General features: G+C 46.3%; 1 protein-coding gene across 1 annotated transcript; it reads left to right on the top strand.

Moving 5' to 3' along the window:
- Positions 1 to 1,264: 1,264 nt before the first annotated feature.
- LOC148842761 (F-box/kelch-repeat protein At1g80440-like) lies at positions 1,265 to 2,733 on the top strand. The gene has a single exon (XM_088958866.1). The coding sequence runs from the start codon at positions 1,569 to 1,571 to the stop codon at positions 2,628 to 2,630; it is 1,062 nt and encodes a 353-aa protein (XP_088814992.1). The 5' UTR covers positions 1,265 to 1,568; the 3' UTR covers positions 2,631 to 2,733.
- The last annotated feature ends 15,545 nt before the right edge of the window (positions 2,734 to 18,278 follow it).

Genomic DNA, 18,278 nt, shown 5'->3' with positions numbered 1-18,278 from the left:
CAACTCAGCAGGAGATGAGGATGAACGATCATATCTCACCGTCTCATCCCCTCATCATCATCCAATATACGAACGGACGAACGGAAAGAACTGAACCTGTCTCATCAATGAATTGTCGCTTTTTGCCTTTCCAAAGTAAGTGTCCTGTCATTGTGTCAATTGACAATTGGACTTCTCTACACTTCTGCCCGAAACGCTGGGTTTCTCCACAGTTTGTACACAAGATCTCAAAGCTGACACCGACAGTAATAGAACATTCAAACTTCATCCATGAAGACCTTCCACGCACAGACACACTATCGAGGATTCGTCACGATTTGAAGACTTTGGACTATTTGTTTCCTTCGATAGGAATCTATCCACCTGATTGTGCGGATACTTTGGGTCTCGAAACCATCCATAATTCCCTGATTGAGATTCCTTACTTCCCCCTTTTTTTCTTTTTGCTTCATGAATCATGGGCCTACACAACAGGGGTAGCCCATCCCCTTTCCCTTAACCCTCCCAAGTGGCCCCAACCCCTGGGGGTGGTGGCAGCGGGAGTTAACACTTTTCAATTAAGTTAACACGTGTCTAGATACAAGGATGATTGGATCATCCAAGCTTTCGAATCGACAGGAACATGTTAGCTAGACTTGAGATCTTGGATTCGTGGTTCGTCAGTGTTGTCGTCTTTCGTCCCGGATTAAAAGGAAGTAAACAGAAAGAAATAATTGCCACGTGGACATCATATACTTACCACGTGGCAAATAAAAAGAAACCCTGATTACTTCATAATTAAGCCTTAAATAACGAAATATTTGAAGTAGTTAGTACCTGCCTGCCTGCTACTCACATGGCTGGCATCGTGGTGTTCCATCTTTCCATTAGAATATCACATCGACGGTTGGAACATTTTTATCTGGATTCGATAAAGTGAAATTTTCTTGGACTTAAAGATAAAAGCGGAAGCCGCATACTCGCACATGGGCGGGCCCCATTTTGGGCTACAAAAATAAGTAAAATACACAGACCTCCGCGTTGAAAATTAGCGCAACCCGACGGCCGAAATTACCCAGAAGAAATGGATTCCTTTTTGAAGTAAGAGATATTTATAGTATTTACCCTATCTAAGTTCGTTTCTATATTTAAATATGCTTTGACTTTAACTTTTTACAGAAATAAAATAAGGTTAATGGTTTATTTATCCTCGAGAGAAAAATAAGAAAAATAAAAAATAGAAAACCGTTAAAGGAATCGATTAACAACGGCGGACTGCCAGTCTCGCTCGTTCTTGTGGCCTTACAGTCTGTCTCTGTCATATATTACTCTGTGGTCTCCCACCGTCTCTAGCTTCCCACCGCCCTCTCTCCTCTTTATCTTTTAGAACCCAACGGCTTTTTAAAAGCTTCCCTGCACCCAATCACTCTCATCAATTTGTAAACTCGAGATACTCTCTCTCTCTCTGTCTCTCTGTTTCCTTATTAAAATTACAAACTGCTTCTCTTCCTCTCTTCTTCTCTTCTTACTACTCTGTTCTATTTCTCCGATTAAATCCTGGTTTACTTCCGTGTTTCTGTTATCTCAAGATGGATCTAATTCCATGTCTTCCTGATGAGATTGCCCGTGAATGCTTAATACGCGTTCCTTACAACCAGTTCTCCACTCTCTCGGCTGTCTCCAAAGGTTGGAAAGAAGAGGTGGAGTCGGTGCAGTTTCACCAGCAGAGGAAGGCCGGAGGGTTGAGCCGAGCCATCGTTGCCCTTACGCAAGCTGAACAGAACCGAGCGTCCCCTGCGCTAAAGTACCCTGCGACGCCTGCCTACCGGCTTACGCTTTTTGAACCTGCCACTGGCTCGTGGAGTAGCCTGCCGCCGGCCCCTGGGTTTCCCGACGGTTTGCCGTTGTTCTGCCAGTGCGCTGGGGTTGGACGGAATCTGGTGGTGATCGGCGGGTGGAACCCGACGACGTGGGAAGTATCTAAAGCGGTGTTCGTTTTCAATTTCATGTCCGGCAAATGGCGCCGTGGGGCTGACATGCCGGGGGGGTCTCGATCGTTCTTCGCCTGCGCGTCGGATTCTGATCGGAAGGTTTTCGTAGCTGGCGGGCATGATGACGAGAAGAACGCACTGAAGTCTGCAATGTCTTACGATCTCTCTAAGGACGAGTGGGCCCCGCTTCCCGACATGCAGAGACAGCGAGACGAGTGCAAAGGGATTTTCCACGCTGGCAAACTCCACGTCATCGGCGGGTATTCCACGGATATGCAGGGACGGTTTGAGCGGAGTGCGGAGGTTTTCGATGTTGCCACGTGGCAATGGAGCAAGGTCGAGGAGGACGTCCTGGACACAGGCTCGTGTCCGAGGACTTGCGTGGCTGGGACGGAGGGGAAGTTTTACAGGTGTAAGGCTGGTCACGTGGCAGTTCTAGAAGGCGCCACGTGGAGGTCAGTGGCCGAGTTACCGGCTGACATTCTCCTGTCACCGAATTTGCTGATATGGCAGGGAAATCTACTGGTGCTAGGGATGGCCAAGTACGGTGGGCCCTATGCAACTTACGTATTGGAATCGCCGAATTATACATGGAGAAAGGTGGAGACTCCGGAGGAATATTCCGGCCACGTTCAGGCCGGCTGTTGCTTGGAGATGTAATAATATTTATTCATCTAATAATCCTTCCTGTACAAAGAAACCAAAATTTGATGGTTGTAATTGAGTGAGATATGCACATACGTCAGTCCGAGTTTTTCAATTCCATGAATTTTTTTTATAGTTTTAATTTAACTTGAAGAAGACGGAAATAGTTTCATACTTTCATTTGAATGGGCTATTAATAGAAGAAAGCTATAACAATTCCCACGTTCTGAAATCAAAGACGAGAAAAAATTTTAGAAAGTCTGAAAAATCTAAATCGAATCCAGAAACGTCACAAGCGGGGAACAGGGGGTCGACGTCATCGGGAGAATTGAGTTTCTAGTTTATAATAGAAGGATTAATTTTAGAATTCAATGATTGTCAAAAACATATAAACAAATGACAATGGGAGCTTGTATCGAATGACCGGATTGTATAAAATCCAGAACTAATCCAGATCTTCTTAAGTTGAACTCTTCAACTAGTTCATTTGTTTATAGAAACTAGAACTAGTTGAAGAGTTCAGCTATGAACTAAGGATCTGGATTAATTCTGGGTTTAAACACTCCGGTCATTTAGATTAATTCTGGTTTCAAACAATCCGGTCATTTGGATTAACTCTGGGTTTAAACAATCCGGTCATTTGGATTAATTCTGATTTCTAGTTTCTATTTTCCGTTTTCTAGTAGTACTTGCATTGCATTATTTAAAAACGGAAAGTAGAAAGTAGAAAGCTTCGTCCTTGGGGTAAGAAGATTTTCATTGTTAGCTAAACGCAATAAGTCAAACCAGAGGGAGTTCTTGACTTCTGTTTATTTTCGAACTCTAAGGACACCAGCTGAGAATGTTACCCCATATACTGAGGAATCTGGATCAGATGTAGATCCAATGACTGACTGCCATCTGTTTTTTTTAAATTGTACGCTCTTTATTTCTCTCTCTAACCCCATCTTTATTCCCTAAACCCTAATCTTGAACAAAGCTATCTCTATTGGGAATAGCAAATTTGGATTTAATCCTCACACCATCCCCATAGCCCTTGTAGCCCTACATTAGCTTGTGTATGTTTTTAAGAGAGATTCCAAATAGGGGTAAGCAAAAAAAATTGAAAAACTGAATTTATTGAAAAAGTCGATCGAAATCGAATTGAAAATTTGTTAATTGAATCGGTTAGTTTAGTGTTAGTGTTTTTAAAAACCAAAAGTATCGGTTTGATTTTGATTAACCAATACAAAAAACTGATGGTTAATCAAACCGATCGGTGTACATATATTTTTATATACTTTATAAATTAATAAATATGTATTAATATATATAAAATATATTATAAAAATTTAAAAACTAACGAACGAACGAATCAAGCTGATCGAGCCGATCAACCGATTAATTGATAGATTTCGGTTACCGGTTTTTCAAACCAATACTATTAGTTTGATTACAAAAAATCCCTCACAATTAACCGAACTGTAATCACCCCTAATTCCAAATGCATGGCTCTAGTACTGTGTTAGAACGGATTTTGTGATGATGAAATCCAAATTGAACTTAGCTTGCCAATGACAATTCCCACTTTTTACCAAACTATTAGTTTTCATTTCTTAAAAGGTTAAATTTTGAGATTGCTTAAAAATGATTATTTATTTGGATAAATACTTAATTTGAGCCGAGACCACACCAATAAACACTAATTTACATTTGCAAAATAAGTCTAAAATAAATGCTTATTCTTGAAAAGCTCAAATTTTAAATACTTATTTCCTTTTTGACTTATCTTGATCCGTCATCCACTAGTATTCCACGGATTTTCCATGCTGGCAAATACTTAAGTCTGCAATATCTTGATCCGTCATGTCATTTTTTACATAAGCACTGCCAAACTTTGCCACATCTGAGAGTAATGGAGAAACAGTGAGCTTATAGGTAGGGGTGGATTCGAGTCGAGTCGAGCCGAATAGTACCAGGCTCGAGCTCGGCTCAAGACTTTTCTATAAGGCTCGAGCTCGAGCTCAAGTTCAGTTCGAGCCAGAACCTTGAGCTCGAGCTCAGCTCGAGTCAAAAGTTTATAAGCTCGAGCTCGGCTTGGCTCGTTTTATATTTTATAAAAATATTTATTATATATTTTATTATAAATATACTTTATAAAAATAAAAATCATATATAAAAAATTATTTTATATTTAAAAATTAAGAATTATAATCATTAATAATTATAATATTTTTATTATATATATATATATATATTATTTTCTATAATTTTATTATATATATTCGAGCCAGCTCGTGGGCCTCACGAGCCGAGCTCGAGTAGCTCGTGAAAAGCTCGTCTCGTTGGCACCCCTACTTATAGACACTAGATTTTGACAAACCCATATCTGCTACAAGCTACAACTTCCAACGAAATCTCTGGCTCATAGTTTTAAGAGAAGCCACATCTGCCCCCACAAATTGCGTCCCAAAAACCTTTCACACATCTTAATTGCATATTAAGCTCAGTTTGGAAGAAGTACAAATATAAAATTGTAGAGTGCAAAATCTTACATTTTCTATTATTTTGTATATATTTATACTGTTTATATTTGCATTTGTACTCCTTCCAGACTGAGCTTAGGAACATCCTTCGATGATAAATGATGGAGTGCAATCCGGTCGGTCTTAGCTGTCAACGAATTCGCCTCTGAGCTAGAGCGATGGGGAGCTTGAAATGGGAAAGATGAGAGAACTCCGGGGGGAACCCGGTGAGATAACTCCGAAGCTCAAGTTAGTAATCTTTCAAAGGCAAAGTGTAGACCAGATAGCGCAAAGTTCACCTACCTTGTTTGTTGGGGGTAGGGGGCCTTTTATAATCACTTCGTGCACTCGCTCCGAGGCCCTTGTCAGGTCGGGTATGATTACCCTTGTATCTGTCAACTCGGGCGTCGTCCTTTCTGCTAGGACAGAACTGTCACTGCCTTTTGTCGGAACCGTCTCTCTAATTGGAGATGGCGGTGTCAGGAGGCGGTGGCAGGTGGCCATTTGGAGAGCGGCCATCAAGCGTCAGATCCCAAGTCAGTCTGGTGCGCCGCCGTCGGGTACGGACTTCCACGGTGTCAGGCATAGTACGGTTTATTTGGTTTTGGTGCCCTGAGGGCGATGTGGTGGAGTGGTGAGCGAGGCGAAGTCTTGAGTTCGGAGGTATGTATAGGGCAGGTCAGTTCGGCGAGGTATATCCCGAACTGTTACACGGTAGGCCAGTTCGGCGAAGTGTCCCGAGCTGTTACAAGGCAGGCTAGTTCGGCGAGGTGTATCCCGAACTGTTAAAAAGGCAGGCAAGTTCGGCGAAGTATGTACCGAACTGTTACAAGGCGGGCCAGTTCGGCGAAGTATGTCCCGAACTGTTGCATGCATGCCAGTTCGGATTACTTTTCTGGTTTGGGGCCAAGGGTGAGTTCGGGCCCCTAGTAGGGAGTTCTGACCGCTGGTTTCTCCCCTCGGTGCTCACGCCTAAGGCTTGCTTTTGTGCCGAGCTGTTGCCTTTGCCACGTTCGCATAACGGTGAGGTCGGGACAAATCTTCCTTCATCAATTGCCCCCCACTCCTCGCACCAAGGGTCTTGCCCTGGTGCGGGGAGTTTTGCGAGGTGGTAGGTGGATTTGTCCCGTTCTTCGAATCTTGACTGCGCAAGTTGCTTTTGCCAGGGTTCTTCGGTTTTCTGGAGTGTCCGAGAAGGCGGGAGACGTGCCTACTGCTCATAAATGTTGATGGACGAGCAACGCACGTTTATTTTAAATTTCAAAAATTCATGCCGCTGGGACGAGACAACGGGTCATTCAATTTTGAAAAAAGTGCGCCACTGTCGTTCTGAAGGGACATGCGCTCACGGTTGTCAGTTGCAGGGAGACGTGTTGTGCGTTTGTCAGTTTCAGAAAGACGTGTGCCAATCACGTCTCGATCTCAGGGGACATGCGATCAGCGCGAATGCGGGCCGTCGGGTCGTCTTTGATCTGCACTGCTTGTTCTTGGTTACTGTAGCTATAAATAGTGGGGGACCCCAGTCAATTTGTCACTTCTGCGGTTTGCCTCTTGAGCTCGCGTCCAACTTTTCAGTTCGCGCCTAGGCTGTTTACTTAACCTTCAAGGTTTTTGGCTTGTTCCCGTCTCCGGAGCCTTCAAAACTTTCTTCCGGTGAGTACCTTCCTGAATCCACCTCTTTTCCTCGATGTCTAGCTTTGATAGCTCAGACGACTCTTCAAGTAGGACTGACGTAGGTTCTACAAACCGAGTCGTATCCCCCAACTACCTTAGTGATCCTGAGGTGGAACTCGAGGATGACTATGAACCCGTAGGCCGAGCCACTTCGGGCAGTTTGGCATCTACATCTCGCCGAGGTCGAATGCTAGACAGGTTTGGTCCCTCGACCATGACGCCCGAGGGGCTTCAATCTATACTTATGTCTTACAATCTGCCTGGGGGTATACATATTTCATTCCTTCGGGTAGCTTCCCTTGGGAACACTGTCCAGATGAGATCGTGATTTTTCGAGAGCAGCTCGCTGTGGGGTTGCGACTGCCTTTCCACCCCCTTCTCGTCGAGGTCATAAACCACTTCGGCGTCACCATTGGCCAGCTTCATCCGAACTCTATTCGGAACCTGGTGGGGACAGTTTCCCTCTTTTGTGAACAGAACTTCCCTTTAGACTTGGAGATATTCTCCTCTATCTTGATGCTCAAGAAGCAAGCGGGTTCTCTTCCTGGGGGAAGACGGGCGTATTACCTTTCTCCTCGCCCGGGCTTTAAGCTTCTGCACGATCTTCCTAATAAGGTCCCGGCGTGGAAGCGGGACTACTTCGGTGTGCGAAGTGCACAAGGATGGCCCTTTCAGACCGGGTGGGGTGAGGCCGTTCCTGATTCTGGTGTCACTCTCGACAAAGAGACGGTAAAGGGCCTCCGGAAATGCGCACAACAAGGTTTAAATTGCCATTAGTACTTAACGGAGGCCAAGCTTATTGCGGCCGACCTGAGTTCGGGTAGGTTTCTAGCTCAGGTTTCTTGTTTGCTCTGTTCCTTCATTTTTTTTTTTGATGTCGAACTCTTTTTTGCAGGTGTGATGGACGCAGAGAGGACTCGTGGGGGGCGCCTGTTCCAAGGTATGAAGAGGAGGAAGCGGGTCGCCAAGCGAACTCGTACCAAGCTGCCCCCGGAAGAGGAGCCTCAAGTTCCGGGTCACACATCGTAGGATCTGCCCAGGGAGCCCGAGGTGACTCCACTGAAGCATGAAGCTGTCGGGGCGCCTTACGCTGAGACCACTTATACGGGTGCTCCTGCATACTCCAGTGCTCCTGCTCACTCTGGGTTCTCTCATACACGGGCTGGGCCCTCGGGTTCGGGAGCTCAAGGGGAGTTCAGGAGCGTGTTGACGCTGAACTACGTTCTTCAGAAGAGTAGGGAGGCTACTTTCCCCGAGGAGACCGCGGCGTGGACCGATCTTCCCTTGAATCCGATCGCCTGCCGTGCCGTAACACATGCTATGGTGGTAAGTCAAATTTCGTTTGCCTTCATTTTTTATCCTTCTGGTTGTTGTCGCTTACTTGTTGTTTCTTTTGGTGGTGAATTCTTCTATTCACGCCTTAGCAGCCCAGGTGGAGAGGAGCTTGGGACAGGCGTGAGCTGCTGAGGTTGCCGCCCATGCTGCTGAAGAGGCTTTCCGTGCCGTCGAGGCGAATCCCCGAGCTGCTGAGGCGGCTGCTTATGCTGTCGAAGAAGCTGCTCGCGTCGCCATGGCCAGGCAGGCGATGTCTCAGCGTGATGCCGAGGCCATGGGGGTAGTCATCAAGCACATGGCAGACTTGAAGTTGGGCTTGCAGCATCAAGTTGAATATCTTCAGGAAGACATCAGGGAGAAAACGTAGATTTTTTCCCAAGGCATTGAAGACGCCAAGAAGAAGGCCGTTGAAGACTATATTGCCTCCCCGCGTTTTGACGATCTGATGGTGGATTCTTACAGAAGGGGGTTAAAGCTGAGCCGGTGGATGATCCGGAACACGTACCCTGACCTCGATGTTAGTGCCATATCCACTTCGCGTATAACTCAGGAGATGGCCAATGCTGTCGATGGCAAGCCGGACTCTGAAGGAGAGGCAGGGCCTTCGGGTGTTGTTGAAGTGCCTTATGATGGCGAAGAAGTAGCTCCGGGCATGTAAATTTTTTTTTTTTTGAAGTGCTTTCTGATGGCCAATGTACTCCTGTTTCTTGCAACGGAATAAACAAACTTTTGGCCTGTGTTCTTTTTCCCGAACTGATTCTTTGTCGAACTGATAATATGTCGCTTTCTTGTCCGGGTTATTGTACTTACGCGACCTGTTTCGGCGCTAAGGCTTTTGTGGCGAACTGATTTTTTGTCGACCTGATAATATGCCTGATTTTTCTTTGCTTGCTTACGCCAAGGTTCCTCTTGGCTCTGCATCATGGCCCTTAGACCCTTGTAGCGATTTTGTCCACTTCGCTTGGCGGTTTATAGGCAGTATCGCCTTAAGTTCACAATATTTCACGCTCGAGGTACTTGTTTGCCTTCTAAGGTTTCGAGCTCGTATGCCCCCCCGAGCGCTCTATTTACTTTATAGGGCTCTTCCCAGTTTGGTCCAAGTTTTCCCACACCGGGTTCGGGCACCATAATCTTACGAAGGACCAGGTCGCCGACTCAGAAGCTTCGTTGCTTTACTCTAGCATTGTAGTAGCGGGCTACCTGCTGCTGGTAGGCCGCTGTCCGAATGTGCGCGAGGTCCCTTACCTCGTCTAGTAGGTCAAGGTTGGTACGTAACTCATCTCCGTTAGTCCGATCGTCGTATGTTTCTAGTCGCAATGTTGGTACTTCGATTTCCGTCGGGATCGCTACTTCAGTGCCGTAGGTGAGGTTGAAGGGGGTTTCTCCCGTGGCAGTTTTTTCTGTAGTTCTGTGAGCACATAAAACGCTTGGTAGCTCTTCGGCTCACAATCCCTTAGCTCGATCTAAATGTGCTTTCAGTCCGCACAGGATGGCTCTATTCATAACTTCCGTCTGACCGTTTGCCTGCGGGTGCACGACTGATGTGAAGTTCTGTCAAATCCCCATGTTCTGGCACCACTCTTGGAACTTGATATCCTCGAACTGCTTGCCGTTGTCGGAGATTAGTACCCGAGGTAACCCGAAACAACATACTATGTTCTTCCAAAAGAAGTTCTGTATGTTTCGAGTCGTAACAATTGCCAAAGGTTCGACTTCTATCCACTTCGTGAAGTAATCTACTACAACAACTAGGAATTTTCTTCCACCTGTTGCTGGTGGGAATGGCCCCAGGAGGTTGATGCCCCATTGTGCAAAGGGCCACGGGCTGGCGAGGTATTTGAGGTCGGAAGCAGGCTGATGGAGGATATTGGCGTGCTTCTGACACTTGTCGCATTTTCTAACGAGTTCGACAGCTTCTGCCTTCATCGTTGGCCAGTAGTATCCTTGTCGAAGTGCTTTTTGGGCGAGTTCTTTGCCCCCCAGGTGTCCGCCGCATAGACCTTCATGAGTGTCGCGGAGTACGAGCTCGGCTTCGGCAAGTCGTAGGCAACGCAAGTAGGGGAGCGTGTAGGACTGTCGATACAACCGTTCGTCAATTATGACGTATTTGGCTGCCTGGAACTACACCCTCTTGGCCGCATTGCATTCTGCATGGAGGGTTCCGTCTAGCAAGAAGCTCGCGAGTGGGTCGATCCAGCTCGGCTCTGCTTCGAGGACGGGAGCGACCTCCTCTGCCCCACCGAGAATACTAGGCCGAGGTAAGTCCTCTATGTACACGGTTCTCATGTTGTTGTGGCTTGTGCTGGCTAACCGGGAAAGAGTGTCAGCCTTAGTATTCTCTGACCTCTGGATTTGCCTGATGAAGTGTGAATGGAAGTTGAGTAGGGCCTCTTTAACTTTCGGAAAATATGCGATCATGGAGAGCTCGCGTGCTTCGTACTCGCCCGTAACTTGGTTGACCACAAGTTGGGAATCGCTGCAGATGACTAAGTGCTTTGCTTTTACCTTTTGCACTAGGTTTAGCCCGGCTATCAGTGCTTCGTACTCTGCTTCGTTGTTGGATGCCGTGAATTCAAAGCGTAGTGCGTATTCCAATTTTGTGCCGCACGGGCCGCATAAGACTATTCCAGCCCCGCTGCCTTGCTGGTTCGAGGAACCATCCACGTGAAGGATCTAGGACTACTCATCCCAGTTTGCATTTCGCCTGACCAGGAGAGATGCCACACTGGTTGCTACTTTACGGGGTTCAGACTCTATTGGCTCGGGAGCTCCGGGTTCGCCCAAACTGGGGACCTCGGGCTCAACCTGTTGGGCTTTGTGGCTAAAAGTGCACTCGGCGATAAAATCTGCCAAAGCTTGGGCTTTAATTGCGGTCCGTGGTTTCTACTGGAGATCGTACTCGCTGAGTTCGATGGCCCATTTCGTCAGCCTACCGGAGACCTCGGGCTTCAGCAAGACTTGTCTTAGGAGTTTGTCGGTTAAGACGACGACGGTGTGAGCTTGGAAGTACGGGTGGAGTTTTCGAGCAGATATCACCAGTGCGTAGGCTATTTTTTCTATCTGCGGGTACCTCGTTTCTGCTCCCTGCAGAATTTTACTAACATAATAGACGGGCCGCTGGACCCAATCTACTTCCTTTACTAGTACCGAACTAACCACCTCGTCGCTCGACGAGAGGTACAGTTCTAAGACCTCGCCCTCCTCGGGTCTGGCTAAGGTTGGCACTGTGGCTATGTAGGTCTTTAGCTCGTCGAACGCGAGCTGGCAATCTCGGGTCCATTCGAACCCTTTGCCTTTAATTGCCATATAAAAAGGCAGGCAGCGGTCTGCCGACTTGGACATGAAGCGGCTCAGAGTGGCTATGTGGTCGTTTAGCCTTTGAACTTCTTTTACTTTCTGAGGTGGTCTCATATCAAGGATGGCCTTTATTTTATCCGGGTTGGCCTCAATACCGTGCCTGTTGACAATGTACCCTAGAAACTTACCCGAAGTGACACCAAAGACACACTTGTTTGGGTTTAGTCTCATTTTATACTGATGCAGAATTTGGAAAACAGAATCCAAGTCTTTTATTAATTCTTGGGAGAACTGTGTCTTGACGACCATGTCGTCTACACAACACTCGATTTTCGTGCCAATTAAAGGCCGAAAAAGTTTATTTACAAGTCTTTGAAAGGTTGCACCAGCATTCTTTAGCTCGAAGGGCATGCCCTTGTAACAGTACAAGCCGAACTCGGTAATGAAACTGGTTTTTTCTTGGTCGGACTGGTTCATCTTGATCTGGTTGTAGCCTGTGTAGGCTTCCAGGAAGCTTAGCAGCTCATGTCCCGAGGTCGCGTCCACTAGGCGATCAATTCGGGGCAGGGGGAAGCAGTCTTTTGGGCAAGCTCGGTTCAGGTCAGTGTAGTCGATGCACGTGCGCCACTTGCCGTTGGCTTTTTTCACCAGCACTGGTTGGCTACCCAGCTCGGGTAATGAACTTCCCTTATGAAGTCCGCTGCGAGAAGCTTTTCGACTTCTTCGTCGACTGCCCTCCGGCGCTCCGGGGCTAAGTTGCGTTTCTTCTGTTTAATGGGTCTGACTACAGGGTCAGTGTTAAGCTTGTGGGTTATAAGGCTAGGGTCAATACCAAGCATATATGCCACGGACCATGCAAAAATAACTAAATTTTGGAGTAAGAAACTCACCAGTTCAGTTCGCAAAGGCTCCTTGACGGAGGCACCGATCTGTAGTGTTCGCGCCGGATCTGTAGCCGAGGTCGGGACTACGACTGTTTCCTCAGTGGGTGAAGGTCGTTCCTTGCCCCACTCCGCAAGCCGCTCCAGTTCTAGGTCGTCCCTACCTTGGTTTTTCCCTTTAAGGCGGCAACATAGCATTTGCGGGACTCAAGTTGGTCACCCCGCGCTACCCCCACACCGAAGTCCGTTGGGAACTTCATTGCTAGATAATAGGTGGAAACCACAACACACAGAATATGCGTAATTGGTCGCCCTATTATGGCGTTGTATGGGGAGGGGGTCGTGACCACCAGAAAATCGTGGTTGAGTCTTACCGCGCATGGCCATGTGCCCACTTCCACAGGTACTGTTATCTTCCCCAGGGGCCTGACTTCCTCTCCACTAAAACCCACCAGAGGAGTGTGCATGGGTTTCAACTCGCTTTTCTGCAACTGCAATTGGTCAAACTCCGATTTAAATAGGATGTCCGCCGAACTGCCTGAGTCTACCAGTACGCGCTGGACTTCGAAGTCGCTGATCCTTAGCTTTATGACGAGCGCGTCGTCGTGGGGGTAGTGAGCACCTCGCGCGTCATCTTCCGTAAAAAAGATTGGTTCTTCTGTCTTTGGCCTCTTGGGAGTGTTCTACTCTTCTTGGGCTGCTTCGCGAACTGACGTCTGTGCTGCTGCCGAAGTGCATCCTACCACCACCAAACCGCCCACTATCACATGGATGGTTCCCCAGACTGGCCTCTCTTTTGGGGGAGGTCGCTGCAAGGCTTCGGCTGGTCTGCTGCTCGGCTCGGGGACATCATTCCCGTGTTCCCCTTGCCAACCCGCTTTATTACTATTGTCATACTGTACAAAATTTCTCAAGTATCCACGATGGATAAGTCTCTCTATCTCGTCGCAGAGATTATTACATTGCTCGGTGCTATGATCGTGATCTTTATGAAAACTACAATATAAATTTTTGTTTCTCTCGTTGGGGTTGCTTTTCAGGCGAGGTGGCCACTTTACATAAGGGGCGTCCTTGATCGCCATCAGGATCTCGGTCCGCCTCGTGTTCAACGGCGTGTAATCCGTCTGAACTGCTAAGGGAGCTCGGGACAACTGGCTTGGCTTCGCCTCTCAGTTCTGGCTTCTTCTGTCACCGGGGTTGGAGGGCTCGCCTTCTCTTTTTCTTTTTTCAACCCCGCCTTCGGCTCTTTGGTTGATCTCTTCCTCTGTTCTCATAAACTTGTCTGCGAGCTTGAGGAAGTCGGCTATGGTTGCGGGCTGGTTGGCCACCATGTGCCATTTGAATTCTTTGTGCATCACACCTCTTTTGGCCGCGACAAGCTGTACTGCGAGGTCTAAATGAGGGATCTGCAAGCATGCTTCATTGAACCGCTTGATGTAGCTCCGTATCGGTTCTCCCTCTCTTTGGACTACCCCGAAGATGCTTTCCTCGGTTTTGAGGCACCTTTTGCTGGTAACAAAGTGCGTAGTGAAGATCTGCACGAACTAGGCCCAACTTCTTATTGACCCGGAAGCTAGGTTCCGGTACCAGGTGCGGACCACCCCTCTGAAGGTGGTGGTGAAGGCCACGCACATGCATGACTCGCTGGCCCTAGCAAGGTGCATTTGCGACTGGAACGCGTCGACGTGGTCGTTGGGGTCAAAGGACCCATCATACTTGTTCAGAGATGGGAGTTTGAAGTCTCTAGGCAAGGGGACTGCCAGAAGTTCTGCTGAAAGGGGGGAAGGAACTAAGAGAATGTGGATGGTTTTTACCTCGCCCGAGCTCGTTTCTTCCTTGCCTCTGAGCTCGGGTAGCACACGGGTGGCAGCTCGGCGACTTCGCCGGTGCCTTCTTTGAGTGGGCCTGGTGCTGGCGCTGCTGGCCTCTGTGTTGCCGAGCTCGATGGGCCCAGAATGCTGGCCTGCTGCTAAGGCGTTGAAGCGGTTCTTCGTGAGTGGGAACTCGGGCTTGGAGTGTCGGGGTGACTTTGTGGGCGAGGTTCTTGACCCACCCGCGAGCTGCGAGGCGGGGGTGATCTTTCTTTGCTTTCAGCCCGGGGACGAGGCCTCACTATTAGGGGGGTTCTGTGGTCGGGAAGCCTCTCCTTGGTGAGGTCGTCTGCCTTGAGGGGAGGCCTTGATCGGCTTTGAAACAGGGTTCCGGGGGGGGGGGGGAGCAGTGGCTGTTTCAAGGGTAGCTGAGGGAACTGTTTTTGATAATGGTGTTTGGAGAGGTGGTGCAACACCTGGTGTTGCTGGAGTTGGTGCTACTGGAATTGCTGCATTTGGGCCTGCATTGCCCGCATGCATTGCATCAGATCATCTAATTGGTTTTGGCGGGCTGCTAGTGGGACAGCGGTTGGTTCAGTGGTGCCACCGCCTGTGGCACATTCAAACTTGGGATCCCATCCGCTAAAAGGGGGATGGTGAACTGCCCAATGCACACCGCCGGAACATGGAGTTGCTCTCCGGTAGTGGTTGTTTCTGTTCCACGTCCGGCACTACTGGAGGAGGCCATTTCGGTGTTGGAGTAGGTGTTGGAGTTTTTGAAAGAAGGGTAGGTAAGAGAGATTTAGAGGGAGGCTTTTAGAAGCGTTGCCACAGACATCGCCAATTGATGGAGCGCAATCTGGCCGGTCTTAGCTGTCAACGAATTCGCCTCTGAGCTGGAGCGACGGGGAGCCTGAAACGAGAAAGATGAGAGAACTCCGTGGGGAACCCGGTGAGATAACTCCGAAGCTCAAGTTAGTAATCTTTCAAAGGCAAAGTGTAGACCAGATAGCGCAAAGTTCACATACCTTGTTTGTTGGGGGTAGGGGGCCTTTTATAATCACTTCGCGCACTCGCTCCGAGGCCCTTGTCAGGTTGGGTATGATTACCCTTGCATCTGTCAACTCGGGCATCGTCCTTTCTGCTGGGACAGAACCGTCACTGCCTTTTGTTGGAACCGTTTCTCTAACTGGATATGGCGGTGCCAGGAGGCGGTGGCAGGTGGCTGTTTGGAGAGCGGCCGTCAAGCGTCAAATCCCGTCAGTCTTGAGCGCCGCCCTCGGGCACGGACTTCCTCAGTGTCAGGCACAGTACGGTTTATTTGGTTTTGGTGCCCTGAGGGCGATGTGGTGGAGTGGTGAGCGAGGCGAAGTCTTGAGTTCGGAGGTATGTATAGGGCAGGTCAGTTCGGCGAGGTATATCCCGAACTGTTACACGGTAGGCCAGTTCGGTGAAATGTCCTGAGCTGTTACAAGGCAGGCCAGTTCGGCGAGGTGTATCCCGAACTGTTAAGGCAGGCCAGTTTGGCAAAGTATGTACTTAACTGTTACAAGGCGGGCCAGTTCGGCGAAGTATGTCCCGAACTTTTGCATGCAGGCCAGTTCGGATTACTTTTCTAGTTTGGGGCCAAGGGTGAGTTCGGGCCCCTAGCAGGGAGTTCTGACCGCTGGTTTCTCCCCTCGATGCTCGCGCCTTAGGCTTGTTTTTATGCAAAACTGATGCCTTTGCCACGTGTCACATAACGGTGAGATCGGGCCAAATCTTCTTTCATCAATAAATATGGGAGATATTGTTAATGTACGTTGAGATGTGTATGTGGAGCATTTTTGGGACGCATTATGTGGGGGAAGTTGTGAACTCTTTAGGTTTCAAGATTTGAACTAGGCCCATTTCTAAGAAGAGTATTAGTAATAGACATATAGAGGTGATAAATTTTTTAAAAAATAAAATTAAAGATGTACACAATAGGAATAGTAAGGGATTCAGCTTACTTACTTGATTTGCGTCTTAGTTGATCAGAACAGGTATAAACAATCCCAACTTGAATATACATGTATTTATTTTATTGCAATTTTTGCTGCACAAGTTAAACATATTTGTTTGAAAACAATAAATAGTAATTTATTGATACATATTATAAATATGATAAAAATTAACATAAAATGTCGTCTTGATGTCTCGTTTTTTATATTAATTGAGTGGCACGTGCAAAATGCCGATGCATAAGAAGAGAGAAGAAGAGTATAATTATTTGGTTAAAATCAAAACAATTGAATCGATTAAATTGGTTTTTGGGTATGTTAGGGGGTGTTTACCTGTTCGGCAACATGGTTTTTGAAAACAAAAACAACTGCCATGTCTGCTAAAATTATATAATTTTGCTGATGCGTCACATGTTTTTGCTTTCAACAACAAAATCAATCATGTTATCGAACACCCTCTTACTTAATCTGTTTTGGTTTTTAGAATTGAAAATTTGATTAACTGAAAAATTAAGTTAATTAATCAAATTTCATTATAGAATAAAATTCAATTTTAACGAAAGACCAAACAAAAAAATTGGTTTTGGTTATTTTGGTTTTATTCTGTTTTAATTTATTTGATTCTATATTTTATGCCTGATAAACCGAATACTCACCCCAAACTGCATAACCAATTGCTTTCCTGAAAATGTTTCAGGAATGAACATTGGTCCTGTATGAAGAAATTAAGTGCCCATTTGGGAAGGTGGAAGTGCAGTGGCTTCTGATTTTCGAAGGTGAGCCCCACATGGATACTTTTGGAGGCTATTTTTGGTGAGAAAATCCAGAGCGCCCAAATCGGCTATTGGTCATTTTTGAAGGGATATATCTGCTTCAGACTGTTTCAATGGTTTTTATTTTTTTATTTTTTTGAGCACTTAATGCATAGTTTAGCAGAATCCTTCAGCTCAGCCCTTCCAAACAGGCCCTAAGATGGGATCGATGCAGCCACTCGAGTGGATAGTTGGACCATTTGATCCGAAAACTGGTCCTCAGAATGATTCCCTGTCTGATCCAATTTTAAAAACCTTGCCTTATTCGATTAGGCTGACATATTTCCTATTGATTTTTCTTCCATGGAAGTTCTGTGCATTTGAGGATTAGAGACTTCATCATCAAAATTCTGGCCATCAGAATGAGTTAGTGTTGACTTTATTATAAAATGAAGCCGTGTAAATTAAATGTGAAGAAAGCCACTGTGATAATTCTGCCTGGACTGGATGCAGATGGGAGATGTTGACTATTAAAGAAATTTTATTCCAATAGCAGAGCAGGAGTACTAGACTTTTTGCCTCAATTGTTTTCAATTCTCTTCTAATCTTCTTATGGAGGGTCAAGGAGTTGCATACTGATCGATCCTCTGTGTATTATATGCTTACATCAAACTGAATCAATTGATTTCATTTATTTGGTGGAGTCCAGTGCCAATGGGGAATTGGATTAGATGTAGCTTGGAGCATATTTCTTTCTTTACTACTCAATTAATCAATGTAAAATACTCTCCTTGAATCAGAGTCTCATTTGGTGATTACTGATTTGAAAGGAATCGACTCTTCTTAGAATAAAATAAATCTGTACATTTTGGACGATATACAATGTGGTTGTAAGTTTTCTTTTTATTTTGATAAATGTTAATTTTCTATATATCCCTAACTAGGGGAATATGGCAGCTCATGACAGTTGTTTTTGTTTCAAAAGAACAGAATCATACCTACTGGCAATTTGAGAAACACCCCTTAGTTGGGTGTTAGGTTTGCCTATAATACCAAAAAGACATATATCAGAAAAACTTGTAGCCAATCAATCCTAAGGATACAACTTGGGCCGGGTTTTCCCTAATCTAACCCGAAAAAGTTGGATTGGGTCGGATTGATGCTCGGGTTGGGGTTAGAGTTGAAATTTATGAACATAACTTTACTTCGGATTGGGTTAGGGTTAATCCATTGGACAACTCGAACCAAATTCTATAGTACATATCATATATAAATATATTATATATATGATATAACATATATTGATTTGTTTATATGCATGATAATTGTATAGCCCCCACCACATACTATCATTTATTTCTTTTAAGATAATCACTTCACTTTGTCCTAATTAGAAATACTAAAACCTTAATAACATATTTTATGTT

The sequence above is a fragment of the Nelumbo lutea genome, chromosome 8 (assembly GCF_056320005.1).
Source record: "Nelumbo lutea isolate HS-2025 chromosome 8, American lotus-T2T, whole genome shotgun sequence".
NCBI classification, from domain to species: Eukaryota; Viridiplantae; Streptophyta; class Magnoliopsida; order Proteales; family Nelumbonaceae; genus Nelumbo; species Nelumbo lutea.
Note: the sequence above shows the minus strand (reverse complement) of the source record. Positions and strands in the feature narration are given on the sequence as shown.